Source organism: Tenrec ecaudatus, chromosome 8 (genome assembly GCF_050624435.1).
Source record: "Tenrec ecaudatus isolate mTenEca1 chromosome 8, mTenEca1.hap1, whole genome shotgun sequence".
NCBI classification, from domain to species: Eukaryota; Metazoa; Chordata; class Mammalia; order Afrosoricida; family Tenrecidae; genus Tenrec; species Tenrec ecaudatus.
Window position 1 is genome coordinate 110,495,332 of NC_134537.1, and position 22,285 is coordinate 110,517,616.

A 22,285-nucleotide genomic window follows, 5' to 3' on the forward strand; every position below is an offset into this window, starting at 1 on the left:
CAGACTAGAACTATTCCTTGGGGCAGTGCTTCCCAACATGGGTGATGCTGGCCCCTGGAGACTCTGGGAAGATCCTGGAGATACTGCAACAGCAGATGCCTATACTTTATCCCGGATTATGGGCTACACGACAAATGTTTCGAATTGGCAGGTGGAGCTGAGTAATTTTTTTCTGAAAAGGGGATGGTAGGCTAAATAAGTTGGGTACCTGCCTTAGGGTTTCTAAGGCTCTTTACCAATGCCGACTGCCTCATCTTACTTCTGTGGTGCAGCTGGTGCATTCTGACCACTGGCCTTTCAGTTAACTGCACCATCAGGACTCCTCCACGGAGTATTAGGTTCCCAAGGAAAATGTGTCATTTCTTTGCCTTCCTTTGGGCCTGAGGTCTACCGATGTAATGTATATTGTTATTAGAAACAGGCAGCATAAACTGAAAGTGATTGAACGGCGTCAGTGCAAAGCCAATGTCCAATTTCTCTGGTTAGATGAAAATTTTAGAAATAAGTTGCTGAACTATAAGTATTTAGATGATTGCCTTTTTCTGCAAAATATTTTTCTGATAGCCATAAAGGTACACGCATAGACATTTATTAAAACATCCTGGAAGTATGTACGCATGTGTGTGCACAGGTAGTATTGATAAATCATTTTCATTAGCATAGATGCGTGCCCTTGGGGTGAACAGCAAAGACTATGAACACTCGCCATGGGGGAAAACAATTTTAAAACTCATTAATTATGCCTAGAATTTACATTTTATTTTTATTCCAAGCCTTGATTGCAGTCTATTAATAAATGAGAATGTGCTCGCATTTTTAAGTACTTCTGGATTTCACAAGCTTTGCTTTTCAAAGAGCAAAGCTCAGCCAACACTTTAATTTACTAGGGGAGTAGTCAAGGGATGTTTACTAGAGAAATTAGTCAAGGGATGAAGAAATTGTCTTTGGATAAATAGTTGGGGTTCAATAAATGTACTCAATGCCTGCTGAGGACTTTTCCTCTTTAATTAAATTGATATTTGCTTTAAAAATCAAAAACCTATGCATACACATTTTAGAAACAACACCAAAACTATACAGCTTATAAAGCGATATGCAGTTCATTTCTCCATCATGTCTCATTCTTAAATCATTTATCTTCATTGTCTTCTTGAGTTTGTATTCATTTCTAAGGCTAGTAAAACCTGGGAGAGCTGGAACTTGTGTAAGATGGAAGCCTGTTAGGAAAGAAAAACCCAAGTATTGCCCACTAACAGAGAGCGGTGGAGGAGCCCTGGTGGCTTAGTGGTTACTAGGCTCGGCTGCTACCTTCTAGGTTCAAAACTCTCAAACCAAACTCACTGTCATTGAGTAGATGCTGACTCATTGTGAGCCCCTGTGCATTCCCAAGACTGTAACTGCTGACTGGAGTAGAAATTACAGTCTTTCTCCCAAGGAGTGGCTGGTGGTTTCAAACTGCCAACCAATGCTTAACCACTATGCCACCAAGGCTCCTCAAACCACTAGGTTGGCAGTTTGAAACTCCCTTTCTCTTCTCAAGGGAAAGATGAGGGTTTCTACTCCCCTAAAGAATTACAGTCTTGGAAACCCACAGGGGCAGTTCTACCCTGCCCTACAGGGTCACCATGCATCAGACTTGACTTGATAATAGTGAGGAGGTTTTTGAATTTGGTTTTTGAGAGAGAGAAAACAGTCTAAGGCTGTCCTGAGTCAAAGGTGGAAAATGTGGGAGACCTGGAAGAACAAGGAAGTCCCACCGAGTGTCAGTCTCAAGAGGTTTAACTGTAGAAGACAGGGTGGTAGTTTTAATTTGTTCCATCTTACGAATTCTCTATTACATTAAAAATAAAGAGAGTTCAGCAGACATCTTTCTGGTCCTGTCAATAGTGCATTATCTCTCCTCCTGTCACTCTGCCAGAAATAAAAGGAAGTCAAGGCTCCATCATTCCCATAAAGAACTGATTGCTTTCTGGGTTTTAGTTCATTCAAGTTTCCTTGTGTCTGCAGTTCTGTAATGTGTTCATTAAAAATGATGATTCTGTAGCTTATATGACTTATTTCCATTGAGAAGGTGATGATACAGTCGCATTCAGAATTTGAGTCTGGAATTCCTAATCTGGAAGGGGGCAATGCCATTCTCTCTTTCTATCATGTTGCCCTTGACATTTCATGATGAAATGTTGATGAGCTTTTCCCTCAGGTTATATTAACCTGAAAATCTGTATCTTTTAAAACTTGATTTGTCTATTATTTACTTCATACTTTGCTCTTTAAAGTTTCTCTTCAATGCAAGTGCACTTTGTTCTATTAAACTGGCATTGCATGATGCTCACCTTCCCAACATGATGGCTAAAGACAAAGTGGGTGCATAAACAAATGTGGTGAAGAAAGCTGATGGTGACCAACTATCAAAAGATATAGTGTCTGGGGTCTTAAAGGCTTGAACGTAAACAAGTGGCCATCTAGCTCAGAAACAACAAAGCCCACATAGAAGAAGCTAACCAGCCTGTGTGATCTTGAGGTGTCGAAGGGATCAGGCATAAAAAACAAAAAATCATGTCATTGTGAATAAGGAGTGTGGAGTGGGGACCCAAAGCCCATCTGTAGGCAACTGGACACCCCTTTACAGAAGGGTCGCAGAGAGGAGATGAGCCAGTCAGGGTGCAGTGTAGCAATGATGAAACATAGAACTTTCCTCGAGTTCCTAAATGCTTCCTCCACCCCTCCACTCCAACCCCTACCCCCCTATCATGATCCCAGTTCTACCTTACAAATGGACACTGATACAGATAAGAACTGGAAACACAGGGAAGCCAGGACAGATGAACCCCTCAGGTCCAGTGGTGAGAGTGGCGATACTGGGAGGGTGGAGAGAAGGTGGTGTAGAAAGGGGGAACTGATTACAAGGATCTACATAAAACCTCCTCCCTGGGGGGTGGACAACAGAAAAATGGGTGACAGGAGATGTCAGACAGTATAAGACATGACAAAATAATAATAATTTATAAATTATCAAGGGTTCATGAAGGAAGGGTTGCAGGGAGGGAGAGGAAAATGGGGAGCTGATACCAAGGGCTCAAGTAGAAAGAAAGTGTTCTGAGAGTGATGAAGGCAATGAATGTACAAATGTGCTTGACACAATGGCTGGATGGATGGATTGTGATGAGTTGTATGAGCCCCCAATAAAATGATAAAAAAAATTCTCGTCTCACTTTGATAAAAGTGTTTCATTGTTAGGACAACTTTTCTATTTTTGACTCATTATTTTACATCTCTTTTTAAAAATCTATTTTCTGAAAAATTTCTTCAACATTATCTTCTAAATCTTCTTTTGATTTTATTTTGTTTCCTGTTTTTTATTTTATTTTATTTTCTGAGCATTTTATTTTTTTTAATTTTCTAAGTTTTATTGGCATATAATTCGCATACCATACAATCCAATAGCTCAGTCAGAAGTAATTACTTCTTAAAATTATGCTAAAAATTTTTTTAAACAGGGGAAAAATAAAACTTTGTTATTGTAGAGATCTCTTCATTCACTCCGCCTAGAGATCATTTCACCCACTGCTCTGTTTGGCAGCCAGTCTCTTGTCTCTCTCTTCAGCAATGGTGAGGCGGATACCTTTTCCTCGGGGAAGAGAAATCCACGGTTTGTTGCCTTTTCCAATAACGAAAATGTTGGAAAGCCGGGTGGCAAAGCTATTGCCATTGGCATCTTTCACATGAACGACATCGAAAGAGTCAGGGTGTTTCTCTCTATTAGTGATCACGCCAATTCTTCCCAGGTTAGCACCTCCGGTCACCATGCACATGTTGCCTGTGTCGAACTTGATGAAATCAGTAATCTTTCCGGTCTCCAAATCAATCTGAACGGTGTCATTCACCTTGATGAGAGGATCAGGATAGCGGATGGTGCGAGCATCGTGAGTCACCAGGTGAGGGATTCCTTTTGTGCCCACAAAGATCTTCCTTACTTTGCACAACTTGTACTTCGCCTCCTCAGGTGTAATACGATGAACAGCAAAGCGACCCTTGGTGTCATAGATCAGACGGAAATTCTCTCCGGTCTTGTCAATGGCGATGACATCCATAAAACCAGCAGGGTAGGTTATATCAGTTCGGACTTTGCCATCAATTTTAATGAAGCGCTGCGTGCAAATTTTTTTAACTTCATCTCCAGTCAGAGCATACTTAAGTCTATTTCTTAAGAAAATGATCAGTGGGAGACATTCTCTCAGCTTGTGGGGACCAGTGGATGGACGAGGAGCAAACACACCGGTGAGTTTGTCCAGCATCCAATGCTTTGGAGCAGCTACACGCTTCAGGTGCTTTTTGGGACGACGAGCCATGGCAGCAGCGGCAGAGTAGTGAACTCACGTGGCTGAGCAGCGTACTCCCTGGAGGCGAGACCGGAACAGGCTTTTCCTGTTTTTTTTTTTTATGTAAAAATAAATGATTAAAAATAATGATCTTTTAAATCATATTTTCTTCATATTTAATATATGTGAGCTCTTCTAGGTGGCACTGTCAGATAAGTGTTGGGCTGATAACTTCAAGGTGGGTGGTTCAAATCTATCAACTCCTCCAAGAGAGGAAGCTGAGGCTCTCTACTCCCATCGATATCTACAATTTGGGCAACCTCGACGACAGGTTTGCTATGAGTCATAATTGACTCAGTGGCAGTGGGTCTGGTTTGTTTTGGGTCATCAACTTAAAGAATAAATTATTGATGCTAATTCTTGAGATTTCTCAGCAATCTTCAGGGTGCTAAGACAAAAATTACATTAAGCTAGTAATAGAAATGGATCAAAATTTATCAAATATAAAATTTTCTATTCAGGGTGGCATTCTCATTAGAGTGTCAGAAATGTTCGGGAGAGGAGAAATTCCAAAATCACCATACCGATGCTTACAGGCATTCCCATGAGGAAAAGGACGGAGATTGAACTGCTAAAAAAATCTGAGATCAGGAAGGTTTTCCAGACAGGATTGTTTTAGGGAACAATTTTTAAAGTTACTGATTGACGCTAAACAGAAGTCCCAGTGTGATCTCTGAAGTATGGCTCCCCAAACTGACTGAATGCTGATTGTATCCAAAATAAAACAATCTTCCTAATTTGTCTGGATCCTGCTGACTTTTTTAGGAACTAGTAGTTGCAAGATTCAAAGCTCAAAAGGACATGTAAAGGGCAAAGGTCTATACAGGGTAGGTATTCCAGCGCCCATGAATGCCAGAAGTCTAGTTTCCAGGAAATTAATCTTTTTTTCACTCAATATTATTTGACTTTTTATGTATTAAAAAATGACAACAGAAAAAATCTATCCAGAATTTTTTAAAATAAGACCCATGCAGGCTCTACTGCTCCCTCCCTCCCTCAAGTAGGTTCTGAATCATAGGGACCCCATAGGGGCATGTTAGACATGCCCCTGTGGGGTTCTGGGGCTGTAACAATTTACAAGAGTTGAAAGCCGTATCTATCTCCCACAGAAGTGCTGGTGGTTCCAAACTGCTGACCTTGCAGTTAGCACCCAATATATAACCACTACTCTGCTGAAAAACTGGGGTTTGGCTTATACACAGGTCAGTGACATGAATGGATGTCATCTGGTCAAGCCCAACTAACAAAAAGAGGAAATCTCATGAAGCCTGACATAGAGTTAATAGCAAAGTGGGTTCGAGATGCATGGGAAGACATTCCAGAAGACATGGTGCAACGTGCCTTCCTGAATGTAGTATTAGTAATGCTATGGATGGCAGTGAAGACTGCGCTTTGTATGAAAATGACAGCAGTGATGGTGGTGATGGCAATCTCAGTGAGGACAGTGTCTATGATGACCTCACACCAGCTGAAGCTCTGCATTGGGATACGGATGATGACGAGGAATCCAGTTTTGAAGGATTTTAACTCTTTACATTTTAGCTTGGTTGCTGATTGAGCTCAGGGAATAGTCGTCTTAAGGTACCATTGTTGATACCTTATTGTTTTTGTTGAATCTATTTTCCACTTACTGTGCTGGTTTACTAATGTTAAATGACTTGTCCTTCTATTTATCTTTTTTATTAAAAATAAATATTTAAATACATTACCTACTGATGTCTCAATTTTTAGTAATTTTATTTTCATTTGTTTTGATTATTGAAACTCACCAATCGTTTCTGCATTGTCCACCCTAGGCTTATACTCGAGTCAACCAGTTTTTCTGGTTTCCCAGGTAATAATTAGGTACCTCGGCTTATACTCAGGTCAGCTTATATTTGAGTATATATGGTAGTAAATGAAGCCATGAAAGTAGTTTAAGAAAAAAAAAAAGTAGCACAAAAAGCTAATTGAAAAATTTCTCTCAAAATGGAGATGCCTTCCTAAAATGGATATGAAAGCCTGATGTGGATTCACTTAGCTATATAACAGCCAAGGGAACATGGTCTGCCTGGTAATACTAAGAAAGGGTATGAGCCCAAGGTGAATTGGGGTGGGGGCATGGATACTACAGATACTGCCCATCTGCAAACAATTGGACATCCCCCTACAGGGTGGTCACAGGGAAGTAATGAGCCAGTCAGGTTGCAGTAAAGCACTGATGAAATACACAACTTTCCTCTAGCTCTTTGGTGCTTCCTTCCCCCACTATCATGACCTCTATTCTACCTTACAAATCGAATTAGACCAGAATATGCACACTGCTACAGATAAGAGCCAGCAACACAGGGAATCCAGGATAGATAAACCCCCCAGGGCCAACAAAGAGAGCAGAGATACCAAGAGGATTAGGGGAGGGTGCGGGGAGACAGGGGAAATCCATCACAAGGATCAACCTAGAACCCCCTCCCAGGGGGCAAGTAATAGAAAAGTGGGTAAGGGGCGATGAGGACGATATAAGATATGAAAATAATAATGTATAACTTTTCAAGGGTTCATGAAGGAAGGTGGGTGGAGGAGGGAGGAGAAAGAAATGAGGAGCTGATATCAGGGGCTCAAGTGGGAAGAGAATACTTTGAAAATGACGATGGTGGCATATGTGCAAATGTGCTGGACACACTGGAGGAATGTATGGATCATGATAAGAGATATAAGAGCCCCAATAAAAGTATTTAATAAAAAGAAAAAGGGAAAAAGGATATAAGACAAGTAATGTCAGGGGACAGAATAATTTCAGTTCATATTAAAGACAAGTCTAGCCTCCTGTATAGAAAGAGATCCTACAAGCAAAAATGTGCCACGCCCAAAATTCAAATGACAACACGTGGTTCACAGACGAGGAAATACAATTTACACCTGGATATTAGAAGGGATGGTCCATTTCACTCTTAGTAAGGGGACTTTAAAATAAAAAAAACTCTAGGATAGTATTTTTCTAACAAATTGGAAAAACTTTCGATGTATAAATAAGGGTAGAATAAACAGGCAAAGTACCCATTGCTGGCTGGGTGTAAATCAGAGGGCCATTTGGTCATATCTATCTATCTTACCGATGGGTGTACTCACACTTATACCCAGAAGTCACAGCCCTAGAATATTTAGACCACAGATAAGCTCAAACATGTAAAAAATGGTGTTAATGCAGTTTTATTCATTTTAGCTTTGTTGATAACAGCAAGTTTCCATCAATATAACCCAAAGTCGCTGATGTGGATTTATTCTGACCTGTGCACAATAGAATACCAGTCAGTTATTTAAAAAAAGAGAACAATAAAGAAATTATATATTGATATACAACAATATTCAAGATTATTCCGTTTTTTAAAAGGAGCATTGTGCTATCTAGAGTGTCATTTATGTACAGAACTGAAAAAGAACATATGTATATTTATTGTATATACACATGAGGTTACTGGAGGAAACAATATTGCCAGGAGAAGACAAGAAACAGGTACAACTAGAGTAGAAAGGAGAATCTTATCTTATAAATTTGATCCACGTAATAATATTACTTATTTCAAAAATATGTTGACTTTAAATTAAAAATTACAAAACAGTATCTTCCTTCTGGTTTTGATAGTGCTAGACAATATCTCCTAAGGTGACAATAAAGATGTCTGAGCACCATGACTGTGCTATGATTTTAGGAGAAGGGAGGTTTGAGTGTGCGTCTCATCCCAAAAGCCAAAAGTACATATTGGCTCCTCAGGGGATGGGAACTCAATTTTGAAATAAATTTTATGGCATCTCTAGGATTGCTACCTGGGAGAATAGACTCCAAGCCTGGAACAAAACTATGACCGAAGACGCTTTCAGAGGGAATTCCCGTCACAGTGTAAGTATGAGACTGAGTCGGAAGGGGTAGGGAGAAGATATTTGATGTTGAGAACGCTCATTTCCACGTTGACAGACTCAATCCTTAACCGCCTGTGCCTTTGTCAATTTAACCTGCTTTTCTTGCTGCAGAGTGTTTCTAGAAATGCTCAGAAGCATATTAGGTTGGCATTGAGTCATTAAAGTGACTCTTTGGTAGGATGTTTGGAGGCTGAGATAAAGTTCTGGCCCAAATTTTCCCATTGTGGTAGCTATCTTCCAAAGATGGCCCCGAGTGACCTGCACCTCTTGGTACTCATGCCTTTGTCTCCTCCCTCCCACTTGGGAGCGGAGCCAGGCCTGAAACCTGCTCTAAACTATAGACTGTGACTCAAGTGATGGGGCTTGTTCTAGTCTAAGCCTTAGGAAGTCTGGCAACTTCCTTCAAGGCCCTTTATTTTCTTTTTGAAAGCTTTTTATTGGGGGCTCTGACAACTCATCACAATCCATACATCCGTCGTATCAAGCACATTTGTACATTTGTTGCCATCATCATTCTCAAAATATTTTTTTTCTACTTGAGCCCTTGGTATCAGCCCCTATTTCCCCTCCCTTCTGGCCCCCTCCCTCATGAACCCTTGATAATTTACAATTATTAATAGTCATGTCTTACACTGTTTGATGTCTCTATTCACCCACTTTTCTGTTGTCCATCCACCAGGGAGGGGGTTATATGTAAATCCTTGTGATCAGTTCCCCTTTTCTATCCTACCTTCCCCTTACCCTCCTGGTATCGCTACTCTCACTATTGGTCCTGAGGGGTTTATCTGTCCTGGATTCCCTGTATTTCCAGTTCCTATCTGTACCAGTGTACATCCTCTGGTCTAGCTGGATTGGTAAAGTAGAATTGGGATTATGATAGCAGGGGTGGGGGAAGGAAGCATTAAAGAACTAGAGGAAAGTTGTATATTTCATTGGTGCTATACTGCACCCTGACTGGCTCACGTCCTCCCCACAGCCCTTCTGTAAGGGGATGTTCAGTTGCCTAGAGATGGACTTTGGGTCTCCACTCTGCACTCCCCCTCATTCACAATGATATGACTTTTGTTCTTTCATGCCTGATCCCTGATCCCATTGACACCTCATGATCACAGACTGGTGTTTTTCTTACATTGTGGGCTTTGTTGTTTCTCAGCTAGATGGCTGCTTGTTTATCTTCAAGCCTTTAAGACCCTAGACACTATATCTTTTGATAGCTGGATACCATAAGCTTTCTTCACCACGTTCGCTTATGCACCCTCTTTGTCTCCAGCAATTATGTCGGTAAGGTGAGTACCGTGGAATGCCAGTTTAACAGAACAAAGTGTTTTTGCATTGGGGAATACTTGAGTAGAGGCCCAATGCCCATCTGCTATCTTAATACTAAGCCTATAAATATATGCACATTGATCTATTTCCCCATCATCATATATAAATATATTTATGTATGTACATGCCTGTATTTAGAGATCTATAAATGCCTTTTGCCTCCTACTTCTTTCCTCTATTTCCTTTTACTTTCCTCTTGTCCCACTATCATGCTTAGCCTTCATTTGGGTTTCAGTAATTTCTCTTGGCTACATTACCTTTGATCAAGCTCTACCAGGTCTCCTACATCCTCCTTGCCATCGATTTTGGATAACTCGTTGTTCCCTTGTCCCTGGACTTGTTAACATCCAATTCCTTCCCCCCACCTCCCCCTCTCCCATATCCCCCCCAGAACCATAGGTCCCATTGTTTTCTCCTCCAGATTGTTTATCCCGTCTATTATATCTAGATAGACCACCAAAACAAAGCAACAAAAGAAAACAAAATAACAACAACAAAAACAATGACACACAAAAAAGAAAAGCCTGTAAATAGTTCAAGATCTGTTTGTTGACCTTTAGGAGTGCTTTCCCGTCGAATCTGATAGGGTGCCACGTCCTGGTCCCATAATCTATTTTTGTATTCCCTAGGGACTCCGTTGCTGTTCCCCTTGCTGCTCTGTTGCACACCCTTAGTATTTTGCCTTGGTGTGGTGTGGTCAGATCGAGCACAATTCCTGCACTGTGTTTCTACTGCTGACCCCCGTAGGGCTATGGGTTAGTGAGGGACATCATGTCTTGTAGTGGGACCGGCCACATGGTCCTCTAGAAGTGCAGAATCCTCATGCTTCTGGGCTGTCCTTCTGGAGAGACCAGGAACACAAACGACCTGGAGAAGTGTATGAAGAACAGAGGCCCTGAAGCCCCTTGGGGAGGGCATGAGACTCAACCCTCCCATAAGCAACAGCCCCAACTGACACCTGACTGAAGCTGTCTGAGAGACTCTAAGAAACTACAAGAACTGTTCAGCTGAACAATGCACCGATGTCACTGTCAGGTGCCTTTGAGTAATTTCCAACACAGTGACCCCCTGGCCAACAGAATGAAGCACGGCCAGCCCTGCACTGTCATCACAATTATTCTTCTGTCTGTGTCCATTGCTGCAGGCCCTGTCAATCCATCTTGTTGAGGGCTCTCATCCTTTTCACTGCTTCTCTACTTTTCCAAGCAGGATGTTCTTTTCTAGGGACTTGTCTTTCATGACAACATGTCCAGAATAGGTGACATGAAGATTCTCTTTCCTTGCCTCTAAGGAGCATTCTGGCTGTACTTCTTCTAAGACAGATTTGTTTGTTTTGGGCACTCAGTGTCCAACTTTCACTTACATATGAGGGGATTGAAAATGCCATGGCTTGGGCCAGGCTCTCCTTAATCCTCAAAGTAACATCCTTCCTTTTCCACACTTTGAAGAAGTCTTATGCATCGGATTTACCCAATGTAAAGCTTTCTTTGATCTCTTTATTTTGAAAATAGCTTTATGGGCATGTCATTCACACATCATGCAATGTACTCGTTCAATCATATTCAGAAGAGTTGAGCAATCATCACCACAAACAGTTTCAGAACATTTTCTTCTGTCTCAGACTCACTGTTGTTAGAAAGTCGTTTCCCCTCACCCCGCTCCTGCCAGGTTCCCCATTGTTGTTAGGTGCCGACGAGTCAGTTCCAACCCAGAGCCACACTCTGCACAAAAGGACAGAACACTGCCTGGTCCTATGTCACCCTCACAAGTGTTCCTACGCTTGAGCCCATTGTTGCAGACGCCGTGTGAATTCCTCTTGCTGAAGTCTTCCTCCTTTTCACTGCCCCTCTACTTTGCCAAGCCTGATGCCCTTCTCCAGGGACTGGTCTCTCCTGAACACATGTCCAAAGTCTGTAGGATTAAGTCATTCCATCCTTGCTTTAACAAGCACTCTGGCCATATTTTTTCCAAGAGAGATTTGTTCTTTTGGAAGTCCATGATACTTTCGTCACCAACACAATAATCCAAGTGCATTGATTCTCCTACCATCACTGCTATGCAACGGTCAACTTACAAATGTGTATTAGGCATCTGAAAGTACCATGGCATGGGTCAGGCCCACCTTCATCCTTAAAGTGACCTCCCTGCTGTTCAACACTTCAAAGAGGTCTTGTGCAAGAGATTTACCCCATGCAATGCATTCTCTAATCTCGTGACTGCTGCTTCCCTGAGCGTTGATTGTGGATCCAAGCAAGACAAAGTCCTTAACAACTTCAATCTTGTCTCCATTGATCATGATGTCATTGATTGGTCCATCAGTGCGAATTTTGGTCTTCTTTACATTGAGTTATATCGATACTGAGCAGTCCTGGATCTTCATCAGCAAGTGCTTCAAGGCTTCCTTGCTTTCAGAAAGCAAAGTTGTGTCATCAGCAGATGGCAGGCTGTGAATAAATAAGCCTTCCTCCAATCCGGAAGCCACATTCTTCTTCATATAACCCATCATCTCTGATGATTTACTCCCAGACTGAATACATATGCTGAGAGTATGCAACCCTGACCCAGGTCTTCTGTCCACATGACTGTCTCTTGATCCATGTACAATTTATGCAACAGTCTACTGAAGGGTCTGAAATTTCAATTTTTTTCACAGCTATCCATGGTTTATTATGATCCACACAGTCAAATACTTGGGATAAAACACAATAGTCAATAAAGCACAAGTAAACATCTTTCTGGTACTCACCGCTTTCAGCCAAGATCCATCTGAGGAAGTGCTTCCAGTGCTTCATAAGCTCACTGAAACATTTCAATTGGTTGCCCATCAATTCCTGGAGCATTGTTTGTGGTTAATTCTTTCAGTGAGACTTGGCATGATTGGTTCTTGCACATATGTTACCTATTTTACATCTTCTCAAGCTTCCTGCATCATTTAATATTTTGCCCTTAGGATCTTTCAGTATTGCAACTCACAGATTGAAATTTTTCTTGAGTTCTTTCAGTTTAAAATAGACTAGGTATGTTCTTTTGTCTGTTTTCTAACTGTAAGTCTTTGAATATTTCATTATGATATTTTACTTTATTTTCTCAAGTTGCCCTCTGAAATTTTTTTAGCCCTTTGAATTCATTTCTTTCATTTGCCTCAATGATTCTACAATTAAGAGCAAGTTTTAGAATATGTTCTGACAACCACTTTGATCTCTTCTTTCTTTCTTGGCTTTTTAATGATCTTTTGTTTCTTCATGAATGATGGTCTTGATGTCCTGCTATAGCTCAGGGCGTCTCTCATTTGTGTTCATTGCAGCAAAACTGTCCTTGAAATCAGGTGGAATAGACTCAAAGTCATATTTTGGTTCTCTTGTACTTGATCCCATTTCCTTCAGCTTCACCCTGAATTTACATATGAACAATTGGTGATCGGTTCCACAGTCAGCTTCTGCCCTCACTTGCTGACTGAGTTTTTCCCTCTTCCCACAGGTGTAGCCATTTGATTTCTGTGCATTCCTTCTAGAGAAGTCCACGTGTGAAGTCACCCTTTGTGTTGCTGGAAAAAGGTATCTGCTATGAACAAATTGTTGGTCTTGAAGAATTCTTTCATGTGATAATCATCTGTTTCTATCACCAAGACCATATTTTCTAACTACCGTTCCTTCCTATTTGTTTCCAATTTTTTTGCATTCTAATCATCAATAATTATCAATATATCTTAATCACATGTCTGATCAATTTCAGACTGAAGATATACATTTGAATAATAGTTGTATTGATTGGATATCCTTGTGTGTAGATAGATATTACTGTATCACAGACAGCATTGCATTTCAAGATAGATCCTGAAATGTCCTTCTTGACCATGAATACACTTCCCTTCCTCATTCCCAGCACAGTAAACCATATGATTTTCTGTCTCAAAATGGCCAATACAAGTCCATTTCGGTCCAATAACAATTACAATATTGACCTTTATGCATTTACTTTTATTTTTGACAAATTCAAATTTTTATACATTCAAACTATATATTCTGAGTTTTAATTATTAGTTGATTTTTACAGTTGTTTCTTCTCATTTTGAGTTATGGTCTGCCAGAAAATAGAGGTCTTTAAGACCTTAGTCCCGCAAGCGTGACTCCATCCATGCAGGGAGACGACTTTGAGAAGGCAGTACTTCCTCAGTTAAACTTTGAATGACTTCCAACTGCAGGCACTATCTCTGACAATATTTTGCTTCTATTCCTGAGTTTGTCAGTGTCAGGCAGTGTTTTGATTCTATCCAAAAGGTTTTCAGTGGCTAATTTCTCAGAAGTGGACAGCTTATTCCTTCTTCATTGTCTACTCTTGGTCTGGAAGTGCTGCTGAAACCTTCTCACGTTGGTGACCCTCCTGGTATTTGAAATCCCAGGGCCACAGCATCCAGTGTCACGGAACTACATAAGCTGCCATGGCATGACAAACTGGCAGGCAAGAGTGCACCCCTATAATTGAGAGCACCCAAAGAACTTGCCTGTCCAATGTGTCTACGGTGGTGGCGTGGTTTGCCACAATTAATTAGATTATCAACAGACTTATTTTCACTGAATTGTAATATTCTGTTCTTGATGAAGCCATTTGCTGACAGAAATGCTCTCATCTTTCTGACCTGTGAGCTGTCTGAAGAAAACAAACAAACAAACAAACAAACAAACAAACAACGAATGGTAGGACTCCTAGATGCACTCAGTGAACTATGGTAGGAGCTGAAGCCTATTCAGAGCGACCCGATCTAGGATGTCTAAGGCGTTTATAGTCTTCGCCAGAGCAGGCCGCAGCATCATTCTCCTAGGGAAGGATGGTGAATCTGAACCACTGACCTTACAGTCTGCAGTCCACGGAGCCCCCAGTGATATCTTTTTCTGTAGTGTTTCATTTCTTAATACAAAAAGAGGTATTTGCAGAAAATAACACAAAATTTCAAAACCTTTAAATATGGGTGCTGGATACCATATGAAACTCCATACTTTTAAAAATAATGTCTTGTTATATTTTAGGTGAACATTTATGTGTCCAAGCTGGCTCCCATTGAATGATTTGTATACACAGGGTCTGTGACATCCATTACCATATTCCCCATGTTTGTTCCGTTTCCATTGATCTACCTACCTTTCCTGCCCTTCCTGCTGTCTCACCTTTACTTCGGGTAAATGTTGACCATTTGATTTTATATACTTGATTGTTTAAGGGAACACATTACTCATGGGTGATACTGTTTGTTTTATAAGGCAATCTATTACTTTGATGAAAGGTGACCTCTAGAAATAACTTCAGTTCCAAGTTCAAAGAGAATCTTAGGCGATAACTTCAGGGACTCCTCTTTGGCTGACTCACAGCGATTCCCTGGGGGTTTCCAGACTGTAACTATTTATGGGAGTAGAAAGCCCAGGGGAGCTAGTGGTTTAGAACTGCCAACGCTGAGGATCGCAGCCAAACATAACCACTGCACCACCAGGGACTCCTCCAGTCTCTATCAATTTGGAAGGTCTGGCCTTGTTTCAGAATGTAAAGTTTGTTCTACATTTTTCTCCCTTTCAGTTTGGGGCCATTCAATAAATGTCCTCCCCAAGAACAATTAGCAGTTTTTTTCTGGTGGAAGTCTCTGCTTTGAGACGTTGGTTTCCTTCATTTCCTTTTGCTCAACACGAGTAAAGACACTGGTTGTGTATTTGATGGCTGCTCACAAGATTTTAACACCTTACACGATACTAATCCAGGATATAGAACATTGTGAACTATATTATGTCAATTGAATGTTATTGCTTACAATCCTTGGATCGCACAGACTGCTCTGTGTGTTTTCTTCTGTGTGGACTTAGCTGACTCTTCAATTAGCTCACTGCCTGTAAGACTAAGAAACTGTTCTTCCCAATAGCCAGGCACCGCCTGATTTCCTCATCACATTTTCCTAAAGCATTCCTACCTTCAGTGATCTCTGCACGAGGTTGAGTACTGGGCAGGGCCATGCCACAAGAACTAGTTGTTCTTATATGGGGCTATCATCAAGTGAGAGCTCAAATTCCATTCATATAACAATGGTTTCTCGATATACCTGGTTGGATTTTACACATATCTTTATCATTTTTATTGTAGTACATAGTAAATAATCCCCCAGAATGGACCATGGGGCCCAATGAATGACCACCCAAGACCAATATATAATTGCTGTTTTCATGCCCTCTCTGCCTTTTTATGACATGAATTGGTCTACCAGGTGTGGTCCTGCCTTTGTAAATGAGTGTAACTTAAAATATTATCATATCTCCAACCCTCACGGCTTGTGTAACTAGTGTCCAATTACCCAAGTGATGAAGACGTACAAGTTAACAGTTCATGATTGGAGTCAAATAAGATGTCCCACAAATATAGGAAACAATTTGCCCAGTACTGTTTCCCCATTGTCTGTACTGTTGCTATCAGTAGAATTACCCTGTCCCCTGAATTCTTTAGCTAGACACAGTAGGACTTTCCACCTGAGTCCCAACACCCATGATTATGATCCACCCATTCCAAGAATAATATTCGGATTCACCTGCCTCAAGGATTGTGCTGATAAGTGAAATGCCACAGAAGCAAGACAGGCTTTAATATAACTTAAAAATAAAGTTTCGTGACAAGATAAGAAAGAAGACTTCATGAAAACTTAAGGACCCCTGGTGGTTCAATGGTTCAGTGTTGGGCACCTCATTGAGAAGCGGCAGGTGGAACGCACCCACGAGCTCTTTGAGAGAAAGCCCGCGACCTGCTTCCATAAAGATTACAGCCAAGGAAACCCTTGGGCAGTTTCACTCTGTCTCATGGGGTCTATATGCCACTGCACCTAACCATAACAACATTACAATTGATGTCTCATTGTCACCCGACCTGCTCCACAGACTTTAAGTGAGAGCTCACTAGCACATCCTTGTACTCACGATGTCCCTGCGATCCTGCCAAGACCAGGGTCAGGTGCTAGTTGAAGCGAAGGTAACCTCTTCTGGGTGCGTCCTCTCACAACTTACTGATGCTCAGTCTCAGCTCCCTCCCCCAAACTCTTGACTCCAATTCTCTTTCTGGCTCGTAACTGGTGAGGAACAGAACCTGACTCTCCGGCCAGCATTGTAGACCGTGGCCTCCTACTCATCTCGAGGCTTGACTCATTCTATTTCCTCCCACCCTCCAGGCCGGGATATGTTGGGCTCACACCAGCTGTATCCTCCATACCACCCTGGCAAACTCTGGGCGCCCAAGCTAGCCCACTCCGCAGCCTGTGAGGGACTAGAGAAGACTAGATCATAGATTTTCTTTCTGTGAAGAAAGACTTTTAAAATAAATAAAACACAGTGACATTTCTAAGTGCTTCAGGTTTGCCCAGAAGGAAAAAGAAAAAGAAAATCTCGCTAGTGAGATAAACATTTCTTACTCAACTGTGACTACGTATGCCCTGAAAAGCCAAACTCAGGGCTATTAAGTCAATTATGACTTATAGCTCTTTCTGGCCATTCTATCCAAGGAGAGTGAAATGTCAATAACCGTGCTGCCGCTTGCCTGATAAGCAAGCAAACCTCAAAGCACAACCATATCATCATGCTGTTCAACTTGTATTGATTGAACACCAACCTGGTACCAGACCTGGTGCTGGGGACAAATGTTGAGACACAGTCTCTGCTCTCAAAGAGCTCCCTGTCTAGTGAGGGACAAGACCCCCAGAAAACAATGATACATTCTGCGTTATAGTTATCATGGATGGAAAACTTTACAAAGAGTTATTGAAGCATAAAGAACGGAATCAATTACTTTGCTGGAATTGAGGGTTAGAGGTGAGGGAAGGCTTCACAGAGGAAGTGACATTTCAGCCGTTTTGGCAAGGATGAGCAGGAGACTCTCAGGGAGAAGAAAGTGGAAGACACAGTACAACTGAGGCACAGGACTGGCAGAGTTGTGGAATAATGAGCTGCCCATTGTTGCTTCTATCAAGCGGGAGGGAAGGAGTGGAAGTTCAAGGATCTGCGGGACACAAGGCGAGCTGTGTGAAGGACTGGGGCTTTATGTGTGGACAGTGAGGAATTAAACAGTGACATAACCGGGGATGGCCTTCAGAAAACCCATTCAGTCCACAGAAAATTGGGTAAGTGGTTGGGAGCAGCATAGACGGAAAGAAAGAGAATTGGCCCCGAGGGACCAGAAGAACAGCTTGGAGACTATTGCCAGGGTCTTGTTGAGTGGTGATGAGAACTTAACCCAGGTAATGATACTGAACATCACGAAGAACACAGAGCCCAGAACCCGCTAAAAGCGTAAACCATGGCGATGGTTTTACATGGAGCAAGGGCACCTGGAGGAGCAGTTGATGATGTCATTCTTCCCGCCATGTGTAAATGGCTTTGTAGCGCTCTCTCAGGAATGCTGCTCACATGACTCACTTATCACTGTGTCTTTTAAAAACCAGTCTCAGATTTTACAGGTAAAATGAAAGTGCAGAACAAAGAACTTTTCTCTCCAAATCAAACTGTGAATCTGTTGTCCACGTTCTGCCCTGTTCACCCTGCATACCAGTGTTGTCTGAAGGGACTTCAGAGACTGTGGGAAATGGACTAAGAAGATACTGGAGTAAACCTCCTCGCATACCCGCGCAGAGGAATCACTTCTGACCGGCCCATTGCTGGGGAGAGTCCTTGTGATCACTTGCTTACGGTGGTCTCCATGGAAAAGCGTTCTTTCCCAGTTTATAATTTATAAATATTCTGTGGAAAGGTAGTTCAAAATAAACATCCTACTTCTCATCAGACTTTTACTTTGTTCAATCCTATCTTGGTGAACCCATGAGTCCCTATTTTACTTGCTATTTTTTATTTATTTTGGTGATTGAATTGTCTCCGATATGATCTACAGATGTGCCTTCAAGTTGGCTTTGGTATTGTTGTTGTTGTATTCCCAGCATTCTTTGAACATTCCAACTTTCTCTGGTCCAAGAAGGCTCGCTTATACTCCGTGGTCCAAGTCATGAAGGCAGTCATTGTCCAAGGAGCTCTGGATTGTTTCAGTGAAAGATGGAATGTAGACTCTAAAACCGTAGTTCCGAAGCTCCCCGAAGGCTCCCAATAGAAATACACTGCCTGTAAATCCCAGCCAATCGTCTCACATAGGCATCCTCCCCCTACTTCTTTCTTACTTCCAGGAGCAAGGACTTAAATCTGAAAGGAATGAGGGTAAGCCCTTCCTCCATCCTCCCAGCAGAGGATTGAGTTCCTTAACCCTTCTCAAGTTGTGGTGGCTAGGCGCTGAGGAGCCAGTTCTGACTCATAGCGACCCTGGTCCTGTGCCATCCTCACCATCGCTCTTAGGTCTGAGCTCATTGCTGCAGCCGCTGTGTCAGTCCATCCTGTGGACAAGGGCTTTCTTCTGCCTCACTGCCCCTCTATGTCACCAAGCATGAAGTCCTTTCCCGGGACTGGTCTCTCCTGATAGCATGCCCAAAGTTCATGAGACAAAGTCTTGCCATCCTGGCCTCCCGAGAACATTCAGGCTGAATGTCTTCCAAGACAGATTGCTCTGACAGTTTCTCTGCCAGTCTGTCACTCATATCTCAAATACCAGCAGGGTCACCTGAAGTGAACAGGTTTTGTCCGAGCTCACAGACTATGAAGAAGGAATAGCGGTTCATTCCTGAGGAACTGGTCACAGAAAACCTTACGGAATAGCATCCACTCAAGTAGTAACCTCCATTCAGATCTGCTCTGGACCGTCTCTCGGTAATGAGTTGAGCTCTGGAGCCCAGAGGGTGAGGGCAGCAGCCAGATCTGCTGAGAAGGTGAGCACGTGAGCCCCACCCACTCCAACAGAACCAGCATTCTGGCGGCAGAGACTGGGTTCTCCAGGGAATTCTTGTTCTCACCGGCTGCTGTTCTGCTCCGGGGGTGGGCTTGAGGGTCTACATTTCTTTTTTTTTTTTTTTTTAAACATTTTATTAGGGGCTCATACAACACTTATCACAATCCATACATAGACATACATCAATTGTATAAAGCACATCTGTACATATTTTGCCCTAATCATTTTCTTTTTTTTTTTTTTTCTTTTACATTTTATTAGGGACTCCAACAACTCTTACCACAATCCATACATATACATACATCAATTGTACAAAGCACACCCATACACTCCCTGTCCCAATCACTCTCAAGGCATTTGCTCTTCACCTAAGCCCCTTGCATCAGGTCCTCCTTTCAATGACATTTCAATGACACTTCCAGGCCGGCCAGACTGCTGTTTCTGGGACCATATTCCACGTCACAAAGCTGACACCTACCAAATCCAGGTTTGCATTTTAGCCAGATCCTCACCAGATTCAGGCACCTATGAAAGTTTGAGACGCACGACTGGAGAGCTGGTTGGAGATCCACACACAGCTTTAGAAGGAAGTCGGAGAACAAACGGCTTATGTGAGTGGCGTTGCTGTGGGTTTTGATCAAAGGCATTGGAATAGAATTAAGTGAGTACGGAGATGAAATACACAGCTTTGGAAGGAAGTGTTCCAGATTAACCCAGGGCCATACATCAATTCGGGATGAAAATGTTAGGGATGCCACATATCTCGGGGTTTGGAATGATGTTGCCGCTCTTCTTTTCCGGTTTTCCTCCGTTTCACACACGAGTTTGCCTCACACAGCATGTAAAGACCGCTAATGAGACCCAGCCTCTGTGCTTTGTGCTCCATAAATCACCAATTTTACATGAATGAATGCCTGCCCTTGCCTTTATAAGCAATACGGCCAGCAAGAATCCTGTTTCCTTTGATTTGCTATTATACAGGCATGCATCATCACCTGGCAACATAAACACCAAAAAAACCAAACTCACTGCCCTTAAGTCAATTAGGAACCATAGTGACCCTCTAGGACAAGATTGAACTGCCCTTGTAAGTTTCAGAGACTATGACGTTTTATGGGAGAGGCTTGTCATGCCTCAGCAGAATGACTGGTGGTTTCAAACTCTTGACCTAGTAACTGGCAAACAGAAGACTCTCAGTAAATGCCTGTTTGATGCAAGAGTGTAGTAGGCAGAATTTATGAAGGTCCCTAGTGACCTCACCTTTAGGTAGCTCCACCTTTGTGTCATCCCCTCTACTGGAGAATGGGCTGGACATAGTGACTCCTGTGTAATGAAGGGGTCATTAGTTCAAAAGCTAGGCTACAAAGACTGTGGCTTTGCCTCCACACCTTCTCGTACTCTGTTGCTTGGCATTCAGAAGGAAGCCACCTGCCTCCTCTTGAGATGCACTATGGAGAGACCCACATGGCAAAGAACTGATGTCTCTCACCAATAGCCAATTAAAAATTGGGGTTTTCCAATAACATGTAAATATGTTCAAAAGCTTATCCGCAGTTTCCACCAAGCCTTCAGCTGTAACCCTGGCCAACTGGTTCATTAGCAGAGAGCCTAAACTTAAGGCTTTGTAAGCAAGATGGCGCCCAGCTCAGTGGTACTCAGATTTGTGACCAATAGAAAAATAATGAATGAATGAGGTTTGAAGCCATTAAACTTTGAGATAATTTGTTACGTGGAAATAGATAACCACTACAAAGAGTAAATTGATCAATGTGTGAAGTTCAAATACATATACTAGCTTTGCTGTTGTCAGCTTCCACTGAGTGCCACCCTACACAGAGAAGGGAACAAAGTGCTGCCCAATCTGGGGCCATCCTCATGTTTACCTGCTGATCAGACCTTGTGATCCATAGGGCTTTCAATGGCTGGTCTTCAATTGCCAATGTAGACCATTGAGGCTTTTTTTTCCTTCTCCACACTGCCATGAACTTTCACATAAAGAAAATATGTTATGCACTGCAGAGTCGGTGAATTATTTAATGTAGTTCTTCCAGTCAGTCTCTAACTCCCAACAAGCGACCTTTTCCTACATGAGTCTAATAAGAAGGTGGGAAGATACTGATAGGATTTGCCTGTGAGTAACTGTGATCAGGATTCCATGGCATGCCAACCTGGTGTGTATAAAATGAGCCCTCAGAGAAAGAGGGATCTCATTACCAGTAAGAGCCAGGAGGGGAGTGCATTCTCTGGACCCAAGATCCCCGTGCAATGGACCTCCTAGATCAAGAAGACAGGTATACCACCGGAGCAGCAGCAGCAGTAGGAGCCAGAGCATGGAATAGAATGTGGGTTTTCCATCACACAGAGCAAGAGGCTGGCTTATGGAGTGGGGGGGGGGGTGTTAGTCTGGGTAGACTAGAGAAACAAATTCATAGACACTCATGTGTGTATAAGAAAGAGCTCTCTATATAAGAGCAATTGAATATTGAGAAAACATCCCAGACCAGTCCAGATCAAGTCCACAAATCCAATATTAGCACATATGTCGGATGCCAATCTATAAATTTCTCTTCAGACTCACACAACACATGCAATGACGCCAAATTTAGGAAGACCACAGGCCCGTGGCTGGAACGTCCAGTGGCAGTGGAAGCAGTGGAAGCATCTCAGCACTGACAGGGGTTTCCACATGGCTCCTTCAGCTCCAGGGCTCTAGTGTGCCTCCATGTGTCTTCTCCACAGGAATGTCTCTGGAGAGTGTGCTTGTGCCCTGCCTCCAGTGAGCTATTTATCTCCTTAGCACCTCCAAATGAGGTCATCAAGCTGCGACCTGATTGACAGGCTACACTCCA

General features: G+C 42.3%; 1 protein-coding gene across 1 annotated transcript; it reads right to left on the reverse strand.

Annotated features, from left to right (window-relative positions):
* Nucleotides 1–3,492: 3,492 nt before the first annotated feature.
* LOC142455132 (small ribosomal subunit protein eS4, X isoform-like) lies at nucleotides 3,493–4,372 on the reverse strand. Its single transcript, XM_075556735.1, has one exon. It carries the CDS (start codon nucleotides 4,347–4,349, stop codon nucleotides 3,558–3,560), a length of 792 nt encoding a protein of 263 aa, XP_075412850.1. The 5' UTR covers nucleotides 4,350–4,372; the 3' UTR covers nucleotides 3,493–3,557.
* Nucleotides 4,373–22,285: the final 17,913 nt, after the last annotated feature.

Excerpts from the sequence above, each read along its gene's own strand:
- LOC142455132 (XM_075556735.1), bottom strand. The coding sequence starts at position 4,349 with ATGGCTCGTCGTCCCAAAAAGCACCTGAAGCGTGTAGCTGCTCCAAAG.